At 41.6% G+C, this 12,278-nt stretch overlaps 1 protein-coding gene across 1 annotated transcript in view; it reads right to left on the minus strand.

Moving 5' to 3' along the window:
* The window catches only part of cfap299 (cilia and flagella associated protein 299), a 78,683-nt gene extending 67,121 nt beyond the window's left edge, over window positions 1-11,562 (minus strand). The window contains exons 1-2 of the mRNA XM_071515240.1: window positions 11,455-11,562; window positions 6,810-6,949 (exon numbers count right to left, since the gene is read on the minus strand). Of these exons, the coding sequence (XP_071371341.1) occupies window positions 6,810-6,949; window positions 11,455-11,562 (248 nt within the window). The remainder of the gene's footprint in view (window positions 1-6,809; window positions 6,950-11,454) is intronic.
* Window positions 11,563-12,278: the final 716 nt, after the last annotated feature.

Raw genomic sequence — 12,278 nt, forward strand, 5'->3', positions numbered from 1 at the left:
AATAAAATATACACATATTTCTGTCTAATATGCCATAAATGTTGCCATGATTTCCACTAATACTGCAAAGGCAATTTTGAGTATGTGGTTAACACAGTATAAGTGGTATTAAGTAATCTATGACCTTTTTCATCTTTTATCTGCAACCAGTAGGAAATTCAACAACATCAACAGAACATCACTCCTCCCACACAAGTCAGTTGAAAATGTGAGTAGGTAGAGGAGGGGTTCGGAAGATAGGGGCTGGAAAGTGAGTTTTGAAAGCCAGAAATATCAGTACTTGGTTAAGTAATTGTTGAGTCATTGGTATTGATCAATAACCCTTTCAACCATCAACAGATATATTATATCTGTTGATTTATCTATATTAAACTTGAAGCAAATGAATTGGCCTCTGATCAATCGGAATGGTATTTAAAGCAATTTGACGGCTCTCCACAGCTAACCGAGATGTGTCTTCCTATTTATGTGAGTTTTTAAGGAATCGTCAAAGGAGAAGGTACTAACAGGCTTTAAATGTGCTGAGTTTAACATCACTGAGCTTTGCCATCTCTAGAATGATGATTTGCAGAGCCAGAATGCACAGCAAACATCCCTCTATTTTTTTTTTTTTAGGTAGCATGCGCCCTCTATATCCTAGCAACAGGTGCTACATCAGCATCTTGTGTACTTTCCCAAATTGTGTGCCATCAGCTGTATGCACATGACCATCAGGGCAAAAGACCAAATTTATAGGAATAGGGAAAGAAAGAAAAAATTCCATGAAAATTCAATTGGTATGTCATGCCAACATGATCATAACAAGTGTTTGTGTGAAGTTTCTGGGGTCTGCCCATGATTGTGTGAAGTTTCTGGGATCGGCCCATGACTCCTTCACTTTGCAGTGCCCTAGTTTGGCCTTCAAGATGAGTGATGCAAATGGAGAGCGTCTTGTCAGTGAGTTGAGCAGAAAGCAGTTGTCATTAAGAAACTCATCTTTCAATATAGTACTTTTTTTGAAAACTTCTTTCAGTGATCTCGCTCTTCTTTCAGGCAAAAATGCGGAATATCCTGAGAAATGTCAGATTTTGTAAAGTAGATTTTATTATATTTTTATACAATTAATGTCCCAGGACAAGAGTCGGCAGAACCATCATCAGATCTGATTAATGTATGTGTGCAAAACAGATGAATGGAGAGACAGTCTCATGAATTTCCACTGTGGTTTTATTTGTTTTTTTCCATGTCACTGCTGGTTACATTTACAAAAGTCTTTGATTAGTTGGTTATTAAGTAAGTGCAACAACTGCAACAACTTTTGGAGTTGTTAAAAATAATACATTTCAAATTGATTGAATTTTTTTAATTTTCAATTTACTCTTTTGTTCTTTATTTTTTTTTTGTCATTTTGCTGCTGTATATAATGAACTGTGAATATCATTTTATAGTAATAAATGGGACAAGTAGAACTTTGACCTGTGGAAAACTCCCTAAGGGACTGACTGATCCATCAGAAATCACTATCGGAGAAAATGAAAAGTCATAAATCCCACTTATTTTATGGTAGCCAGTTTCCACACTGAAACACAGACAGATGAATTTGCTCCAATTAGACACTTGCTTCAAACAACTGATGTCATTTGTACTCTAATAGGCAAAGCTGTACATTACATTTTGTTTATAATCATAATACTCCCAAGCAAGTCCATAGAGATGAACAGGTGCAGCCTTCTCCATTAGCTAGCTATCCATCTGGCACAGTGGAAACCCCTCTAATCTAATAAATGAAAAGTGAAGATTTATGAAGAGAAATGTTATGAATTAACATTTCTCCTCCGCAGTACCGAAAGCATACAGAACCGTGACCCCAGCATGGAGGTACATACCAAACCGTGACTTTTGTACAACCAGTCTTTGAACAAAATGCATGAGCTACCATTTGGTTCTGACTTGAATTGGCCTTTTGATTAAAAATAGGTCATAATATTTTGTTGGCCTCTCACATGCCAAATGTAGCCAATGAAAGAAGACAGTTATTGCAGTAATCACCTTATTACTATGAAATATGGGATGACTTCTGAGATCTGAAAACATCCAGGTCAAACGGCAGCTTGTCATACATTCGCTGCTGCACTGGCTAGTCCAAAAGTGGCATAAGTTGATCTATGTGCTGCGTGGATGGGATGTGGTGGCTGGCTTGAGCCTGGCAGGATGTGTGTCTCTGGACAGAGCTCGCAGGGAGAGCTCCAGAGTCACACACCCGTCCAAAATCACAAAGTGCAGGGGAGGCAATTGGCTTGACAGCACATGTAATGGAGACTGCAAAACCTCATAGCCTGAGGCCCGTGCCAGAGCGGCGGTGGTGGAGAGTGGCGGGGGCTTGGCTCAGTAAAAATGAGTCCAGGATCAGTTTGTGAGGCTTCTCATGTCAGTCACATCCACAATCTTATTTTCGCTAAGCATCTGGAGGTTGGATTCGCGCTGAAATCTATTCACTGTACGTGCATGTTCGTGGCACTGGTTTTGCTTGGCACAGTAAGTGATGGCTCACTTTTAATATCGAGTAGAGAGCGGAGAACTCTCGAGGCGGACTGTAAAAACGTAGCAGCACAATGGACAATGAGCGTGGCTGTGGTTTGGGCCGTGGGGCGATCGAGGGGAGCCTGATGGAAACCTCAGAGGGCTGCCACGAGCACGCGAGGTCAGGGCATCTGCTGACACGGACTCCTGGGCCCGAGCCAGAGCCGGAGCCGAGAGGAAACTGAGGCCTCAGGTCTACTCAGCAATGCGCCCCTCGTCTTCTGGCTTGTCTCCGGGTTTATAATATTAAAAGTCATGTTCTGCTTGTCCAAGATAAAATGGGTTACTATCATGTGTGCAGACCTCAAATATATGGCCGGAGCAATGAAAGTTTATTTTTTGTTTGCTTTGAAGAGAACACAATTTCCTTCATCTGACAGGTTTAGGAGGATATGTGGTTAAGAATATGCAATAATATGAGCAAGACATTTTTATCCTGCTAAATTCAAAACATGTCCTGAAGTACTCACGGTATGAAACTGACTAAATAAAGTCTAAGGCTTTGAAACAAATGAACATGCAAAGCCTAATTTGTATTCTCTCTTCTGGCATATAGGAATAAACACTAAATGTTCATTTTCTGAGGTGACTGTTGATCTTGACTCTAGCCTTTTGGAATAGGCTTCACCCTAACCCAACAACCGCACAACTGACTAAGCATCCCATTCATTCAAGTTTTCTTTTTCAATCACGTATTGAATTTCACCAAAGTCTGATGAGAGCACCAGTTCTTTTGTTTGGTCTTTTGTGATGTGCTGGCAAAGCCCCCTTTCACAGCCAAGCTGTCAGGAGAAGTGTGTTGTCCTTAAGAATGAGACAGGGCAACAACAGGGCAACATCTGATTAGCATTCACGGCACTATCTCCACTCCCTTGGTATTTTATTACCACAGGTGCAGGGGCATTCATTGATCAGATGCACGCTACAGGCGAGGTTAGCCCTTAATTGAAAACAGCTCTATTTATACACCTGCAGGCACTAAAGGTCTCCAAGAGAGCACAGGGAGGTTGAAAAGAAGAGAAAGGAAGGGAAAAAAACACATAGAGCAGTGACAGAGCGGTGAAAAAAGACATGCCTTGGGAGACATAGGTTAAGGCCTACAGAGAAGGCAAAAGGCATTCCCGAAACAGCATGGCTACCCAGTGCCATGAGTTGACAGCCCTGCAGGTGCTAAAATCTTTGGTGGACTATAACCCCCCCCCCCCCCCTCCCTCCCTCACAGATACACACACAGTTTTTGAAACAAACATTACCATTTGTTGAAAGGAGACCCAAATGAATGCAAATCCAGTTGCAACGTTATTCGATAACATCACTTCGGTAATTTGGTGTCGCAGAAAAATTTGCTTTGTTAGCTGAACAAAATCTTCAGTCAGATTGTTTACCGTTCAGCTGCCAATTTGTGCAGCAACACTAGTTTTTTTCAGAACACTGCGGTGATTGTGCTCAACCCCTTTGCAGGTGGTACATTGCATCCTGGGCCTGTGTTTTCACAGTGTGACCACAACAGGAGGTCAGGGGGTCAGATTGGTTTAAATCCAATCAGAAAACCACAGAGGAAAGAGCAATCTGCATTTAAACAGTGAGGGAGACACAGCTGAAGCTTGCCACTTTTGATGGAAAAGGTCTGTAGGTGCTGTGTGTTTTTTTTCTGTCTTGTCAAGGTCTTTTTCAAGATGTCAAATAGCCATGTGTGGGAAAGTGATATGTAGACCCTGTTAATTAGTTCAAAAGCACCATTTAAAAAGTATGTGATACATATATATATATATATATCCCGCGCTGGCTTATATTCGCCTACAGGTCGCTGGCCTTGCAGCAATAATTCAAACTGCATGTGAAATCTGCAAAAAACAATATTCTTTAACTACATTTTAGTCTCAGAATGTGTGATGAAAGTGTGAGAAAAACAGCACATGGTATCAGAGGAATATTTTGGGGTAAATTTCAATATAAAAAATATCTCTAAATTAATTTACTACAGGCTGTCGCTTACCTAGAACAGGCTCACGGCCAATTTAAAGTGTTTCTCTTTAGAAATAACATCAACATTATTGGTTAATTACCTTGGAGAGGATTCAAAAACAGACTGTAAAACAGCTACGAGTGATGCCTTTCCCAGCAATGTCCACTTATTAATCAAGCTCTCCGCTGCAGAGCGCTGATTAAAAGGCAAGCTACACTGTAAATGATAATGGGAAAATCACTTAAAAGTAGAGCCAAGAAGGGTAGGAGCTTTACTTTGTATGTGAACCAAATCTTTAATTTATTCCCTCCATGTTTCAAGAACAGGTGCCTTAGTATTCAAAATGACGGGCTGAAGAAGAAGCCAAAAGGGAAAAGTCTACGCTCCCTTATTACACATATGGTGTTGACATTCATTTTCAACAGATGTGCCTGGCTTCGACAAAATTCCATGCATTTAGTTGTGCATTGCTAGGTGCTAATCTGGTTTGGTAACGGTTTCGGTAAATATATGTCAAAATCATTCTGTAAGATAAGATGTCATCAACGTGAAATAGCTGATACTGTGCACCAGTCGAATTTAGGGGCTCTGGGCCACACGTTTCAGGACGCCAGGCTTCGTAACATTCTCCACATGGACACAGCGCTGGGAAAAGGAGCGGGCTAACTGTGGATATAACGTCCCAGTGTTCCTTTGCAACATTTCCCTGGATCCTGTTAGGACAAGATGAAAGGCTTTGTGGCCTAATATCACTGTAACTGCAGGTGTGTTGGCTCCCATTACACCAGTGTCACTGATGTTCAGAGAAGTTGGGAGGGGAATAAAACAACGGCTAGACATCTGCACCTTTGGATAAGCATCTGAGAGTTCAATCAAATTCAACACCTATCAGGTAAATGTTTGGATACCTCCAAAACCTGTGTGTGTGTGTGTGCCGGTGAAGGGTCTTATCAGGAGTCTGTTCTGGCTTGTCATCAAACGAGATACAACCGCAAGGCTTTATCAGGAATGAGAACAACATCTCTGTGATCACTTTACTCGGGAGGGGCAGTTTATAGTGTTGTTTGTAGTTTGTCATTTGCCTTCTTGATGTTGAGTTTCTAGACTTGAATTTAGATATACGGGCAGGCCTTGTTCAAATAAAAGCCCTATTCGCTCGGGACTAGTATTATGCAGGGGCCTCATGTAACTGATGGATTAACCCCAACCTCTGTGTTTTGTGAAATTCAAGCACACCACAAAATGTAAAATGTCCCGATTTGTCACAAAGCAGAACTTGCACAAAAATGCATCCAAAATCTTCCTCTATAGATTCCACTACTGCCTCCAATTTTCATGGCAGGAGGAAGACAGGAATTCTGCATCTAAATAAAGATCAAGATCAAAAAGAAATTGCGCACCAAGTTTAACTAGTTTCACGTTTTACATCTTCACATTTAGCTGACGCTCTCATCCAGCGACTTACAGTGAGCAGAAAGCGGTTCACTGTGTTGCTCAAGGACACATGGGTGTTGACGGACACACATACACTATTATAGGAATTAAACGTCTCCAACCATAAGCAGGGAGGTCAGAGGTCAGGGTCAGCTACAGAGCAGCACCCTTGCTCAATGACACTTTGAGAAAAACATTTGAATAAAACTGGCCTGAGGATTGACTTAAAGCAATATTCCACTTAGTTTTAACATAGGGGTTATTTTGTAGAGTTTGTAGCGTTCAGATTTTTACCTCCCATTCATTTGAATGAGGCCACGAAAAAAAAAAAAAAGCCTGAAAACTGACATTCAACACGTTTGTGAACAGATTCAACAATAGATCCCGCTTTTAAGACAATAAAGCAAATTCTTGCTTTACACTAAAATGAGTATTTAAGAATAAAAGTAGATCCGGTCTCCCAAACAGGAAATATCTCTCCTAAATGCCGCCACTATGTTCTCTTCTATCAATAAAAATGCTATTTGGCCAAATTCTGTTCTAAAACGTTGGACCCACACAGTCCATTGAAAATCACAGTAGCAGGAAGTGGAAGTGGCTGAGGCAGCGGCACCACAACACCAGTACAGGAAACCGGTGCAGAAACCAGCTCACACTGTAACAAATGCGGTGAAGGCTGCAGACAGCTTAACCTAAACTACTGTTCCTCCACCGTAGATGAGAAGTTAACAGGATGAACACACAGAACGTAACAATAACGTTTGACCTGTCCTGTGGCTGGTGTTAATTTCCCGCCCCTGACAGACAGACACACAGACACCTCGGAGAGCGTGGTGCGAAGTGAACTCACATCGTCTTGTTGGACAGAGCGTTGGCCTCTGCTGCCTCTGCAGCCTCGGCAGCTGCTTTCCTTGCCTCGAATTTCCTCTTGCTCAGGACATTGCCTCCCTTGTAGCCAAGCTCCACCAGCTGGCGGGCCAACTCCCTGCTCTGGAGGAGAAGTGAAGAGCAGACAGTCAGTCAAGGAGAGAGCGCTCTGCCTACAGCCAGGGCTGGAAAGTCTCAGTTTTATTCTCAGTTTTTTTGGATTTTGGCGACATCTTTGGTGCCAAGCGGTCAGTGCTGTGGTGTTTCTGCACTGCGCTTCCCAGACATCACTTGGCAGTCACTGTGTGCGCGGTACTGTGACGTTTTTTTTTCCTTGGATTTTCTATCGATGAAGTTTGAGTTATAGGTACCACATTTTCTTTGCCTGTTCCCTGCTCATGCTAACTACCTATTTCTTCTATTTATTCCGAGCAAACCGTTGTTGCTGCTGCCGGAAACGTTGAACACATAACTTCCTGTGCAGCAGAGGATTCGTCCCGGTAAAGACCTACCAGACACCCGAGTAACAAAACTGACATTTATTTATATGGAAATGTTGCAAATTGTAACTTAAAAAAAAATATAGATTGAAAGGCACACCAGTATTAGTGGGGTGCCGGATCACAGGAACAAAACTTCAAAGTAAAAAATTGTAGCCGCACTCCCATAGCTCCGATGCAGAGTTCTTTGTTGTCTTTAAAAAAAACAACGTTTCGACAGCAACACTGTCTTCATCAGGGTATAAAGCAAAATGTCACTGTCCACTCCCATCAGGCATCAATAATCATTAGAACACAGGTGGTAGTACCCATAGACTAATTAGTAGAGAGTACTAGACATAGAAATAGAACATGCAGAGGTACCACCCAAAGTAACCTCAATAAAAACAATAGAGAGGCAATTCTAGAACAATTTTGTATTGATAATGTTCTAGAATTGCCTCTCTATTGTTTTAACTACTACTATCACCTGTGGTCTAATGATTGATACCTGTCTTGTATTTAAGGGAGTTGACAGACATTTTGCTTTTATACGCTGACACGTTGTTTTTTGAGACAATAAAGAATTCTGCATCAGAGCTATGGGAGAACGGCTACAATCTTTTACTTTGCAAATTGTCACTTAAACATGAGCCTCAACCAAATGCTGGTATTGTTGTGGCTAAATGTTTGCTGTGGCTAATAAGTTTATCCACTCTACCGTAGGGCTGAACGATTTTGAAAAAATATCTAATTGCGATTATTTTGACTGATATTGCAATAAGGAATGATAATTTTGACATAATTATTCTCATTTTCATTGAACAACGTATTAAAATGATTATGGTGTGATTTTTGCGGGGATCTGTACCAAACAAAGATGGTTTCTTAAGTCTGTAGAATATGATGTGTGGGCCAGGACATCTCTGCAGCACGACAATATTTAATTTAAAATGGTATTTTGACACATTTCACCTTTAACAAATGTTGCGCCTCCTGCGATTTGAAAATTGCAGTAGGCCATATTGCGATTTCGATAAAATTTTGACTAATTGTTCAGCCCTAATCTACCGGCCACAGACAGATAATCAACCAACACTTACAGCAAGTTTAAATTTTGCAGGTCCAGGCATTCTGGGGGCTCAGTTGCGTAAGGCAAGGCAATGGGTTTGAGTTTAGCCTGGGACCTTTGTCGCACGTTGTCGCCCCGTTTCTCACTCTGTAAACCTTTCCTGTCTTTCTACACTGAGTACTGTCAGATGAAGGTAAAACGGCACATAACTAGTCAATTTGGGGATTTACCAGCCACTGTGGCCTGAAGATATAAACATCAGTTCCCTGCCCTGCCTATATCCCATGGAATGTGGAAGTGATGATTAGCTTTAAACTCTACAGACTTTAGATTTTGTTTAGTTTTGTTTTGTGGTGGCAGTGTGATTTCACACATGTGCAGAGGTCCATTAATTTTCCAATCTTGGGATACGTTTTTTGTTAAATCTGAATCCCACAATGTTTGAGTATGTCTGTCAGGATGTCTTCAGGGATTGTAAACTACATTATTGTAATCTCTGTTTGCAGACCCACCATCATTAAGGCCAAGTCATAAAGTCATCATCTAGAACCAAATCTTACTGTCAAATCCTGTGGCTTGTTAGATCAAAGCTTTGCCACATGTCATCCTACCCAAACCCCAGCGCTCATGCAGCCAGGCCTCTGTGTCCGCACCAGGGAGGAAAAGTTATATTTTCCTTCAACTTTGATGTGGCTTACCCGAAATGAGTCTCAGACATTTGCCGGTCCCAAAATGGCCCTGAAAATCATTGTCTTCATTTTCAAGGCTCATTGAGCGAGATCGTTCGAATAAGCCGCTTCTCACAGTCAACACACCAGGAGCTGGCCCAACACTACTGAGCGTCTACCTTGGCAAAGGCCTTGCTGCATCTGTAGTGATTGTGTAATGTACATACTGTGACTACTTCAGGCTCTTGAACAATCATACTTTGCCAAAGGCTCTAAACAAGAACATCCAGGAAAAATAGGTTTATAATTAGCAGATTTATCGGCACTTAGGTCTTATCAGCATGACTGCACCGGTTAGACGACCTGGGCTGACTGTGGTGTGTCACAACGCTGGGGTGATTGAGTTTGATAGTGATTGACTGCAGCTGATTATCAGGTTAGATATGAGCTGTTCTCTAACCTCTGTAGACACAGGTGTTCAAACAGTATGGGCGCTATGGCAGCTATATCGTTAGCAATTGTGCCATCTACTGGTCGAAAGCCGACCTAACCTTTTTTGACACTGTCTTATATACTGTGTCTGCAGTTTTAAGCCTTTTAAAAACGTTTTTGACACCAGTTAAAAACATTAACACAATTTTTACCACAAAATTAAACAGACCTATCAAAATATCAAAATATGGTTCAGTGTGACTCCACTGATATGAAGATTTTCATTCCAAACTGATGTATCAACTGTTTGAAAAAACTGACTCTAGCTCTTACAAAATCATACTTGGCATAAATGTAAAGCAGGTTACTATTTAAGTTATGGGTCATCATAAGACCTTTGGTTACAAAATAGTGTTCTTGAGGACAAAATCATATGTGATTTTGAAATATTGACAGATAGGTTTTCAGGGAGCCACATTATTCTCTAGTGTTTTGGAATGAAATCCTTAATACCTTCATAACTTACTAGACAAGTAGGACTTGGTGAAAACACTCTAAGGCAATTATCTAGACAATTAAAATTAAGGGTTTTTTTAAGGCTTTTTGAGGACCTGTACACACAGCTGGACACCCTGCAATATCCTGCCAGGAGTTTGGGCCTCACTAACCTCATGACTGTGCCAGAGGAATATTGGTTTAGTTAAAGTGAGCCCAATTAGGTGTCAGGGTTGTGGTGACCAATGCTGATTTTGGGGGAACAGCATCAGACATTGTTAGTAATCAGCAGCTTTGAAATGATGCTGGTCATTCAGCGACGGCAAACCTTTATGCCAAGAGGTAAGCGCTGATAACTGGACCAGCAAGGGAACAGGTCTATGTAGGGATTCACCACCTTGTTCATATCCAGGGCCCCAAATACTATTTAGACCAGTGGTTCTCAACCTGGGAGTTGGGACCCCCCAGAGGGTCGCAAGATAATTTGGATGGGTCATGACATAATTTGTAGGTCTGGAGTCGAAGTTGATCATCTCTGATAATCAAGTGAAACAACCTGAAAAGGGAAAATCTTCTATTCTTTGGTTGACAGGGGTCACGCGTAGGCATCGCTCGTTTTAAATGAATGAAATTATGAAATTTAACAAATTTTCATTTTGTTCAAGACCCCTGGGAACCCCCCCAAGGGCCCCCTGGGGTTCCTGGATACCAGCTTGGGAACCACTGGTTCGTGGCCGCCCAGTTGTGGGAGACCCTGACCCTGTGTGTGACTGCCACCTAGCCTGCGGCTATAATACTACACCAACAAAACTTAACCCAATGCAAAGACCACACAAGTTAACTTGTGCTCAGAAAATGAAACTTTGAATGACGTTAGAGAGGCGAACAAGAATTTCGACAAAACACTTGTTTCTAGACTTCCAAATAAGTTAATTTTAACCAACTGTAGTAGCCCCGACACATGCCGTGCTCTCTTTGTATGGTGACACTGTATCGCCAAACTCCATTCAACATTCTGTCAGTATGTTGCTTCGCTCATCGGCAAACATGCATACCTGGTAGAACATTAATTACGACAATTTACGAATAGTTATGAACCACTGTTCAATTCGGCCAACATGCAGTACACCAATCCGTACTTACTCCAAAAAAATGCCAACTTTTAGAACTGGTTTGCCTGTTAACTCACACAGTCTCCTCCGACTGTAATACAAAGTGGAGGTTGGTACAAGTTTGAACCAACTGTAAACGTTGAAATTTGACGGTAGTAAATTCTGGCCGGTGGATTGGATAGATGCCGAATTGAAGAGTGGATCCCAACAATTCAGAAAAGGTTTAAAGTCATGGTATAATCGTATGGACGGTTGCCGATATAAGCATTTCAACGTTAAACTGCCAGTTTAGTGAATGCAGTGTGACGCGACTTTCTCCATACATACAAGGCTAACTAACCTAGTTACTAACGTTAGCCGGCGTACTTACATCTAAGTAAAACAAATCCAAAGGCGTGACTTTGGAGTCGAGATAATCCTCGTAGGTGTTAAACAGTGACACGGAATCGTCGAAAGGAGCGGTTATGTTGTCCTCCATCTTCCCTGCGTTGATGTTGTATCATTTTAGAACCATCGGCTGCTATAGCAACCACGCTGTATCAAAGGAGCGTGGTGGCGGCGGGCGGCACTGTTTCGAATGCCGCGTTCAAGGCCAGTTGGACTTACCGTAAATACCAGCTTCACTCGGGGGGAAAAACCCGTTCACAGCCTCCTACTGCTAGGCTGTGAACAAGTAGGACATGTGGGAATTTTTTGTGGGCTCTGATATCTCCCACTGCAGCAAAGATGATGAAAATCAAAATGATCAATTATATTCTCAGTAATACAATCAAGTATACTTACCAAAAGTGAGTAATATCTGCTACAGTTCATTTATGGTATTTTAAATTAATAAAAAAAATACATTCTTGTTCCAATGAGTTAAACACCCAAGCGCTTCCAACTTAGCAATGAGATGTCATCAGATCCTTCGTCTGATATGTCTTGAACGCAGCATAATGAAGGGGAATATGGGCATGTGCCATTCAATAAGTGGCTTACACCCAAACCTTTCCAAACTTGTTTCCTAACTTTGTTCATGTGAAGAGCCAAACAGACACACTTTAGACCTCATTTGATAAGAATAGAGAGAGATGTATTGGTTATGATTCAGTAGGCTATAGAGCTGATACTCAAAGTCTGGCCTGCAGGTGACATAGAGGCCACAAAAACATTCTCTGTGGCCCCCCAAGAGTCCTCCAAATCCCATAGACG

This window comes from Centroberyx affinis, unplaced genomic scaffold (assembly GCF_046629955.1).
Source record: "Centroberyx affinis isolate AG114_WGS23_722 - 3 ecotype Tasmania unplaced genomic scaffold, CSIRO-AGI_Caff_v1 ptg000333l_1, whole genome shotgun sequence".
In the NCBI taxonomy this organism is placed as follows: Eukaryota; Metazoa; Chordata; class Actinopteri; order Beryciformes; family Berycidae; genus Centroberyx; species Centroberyx affinis.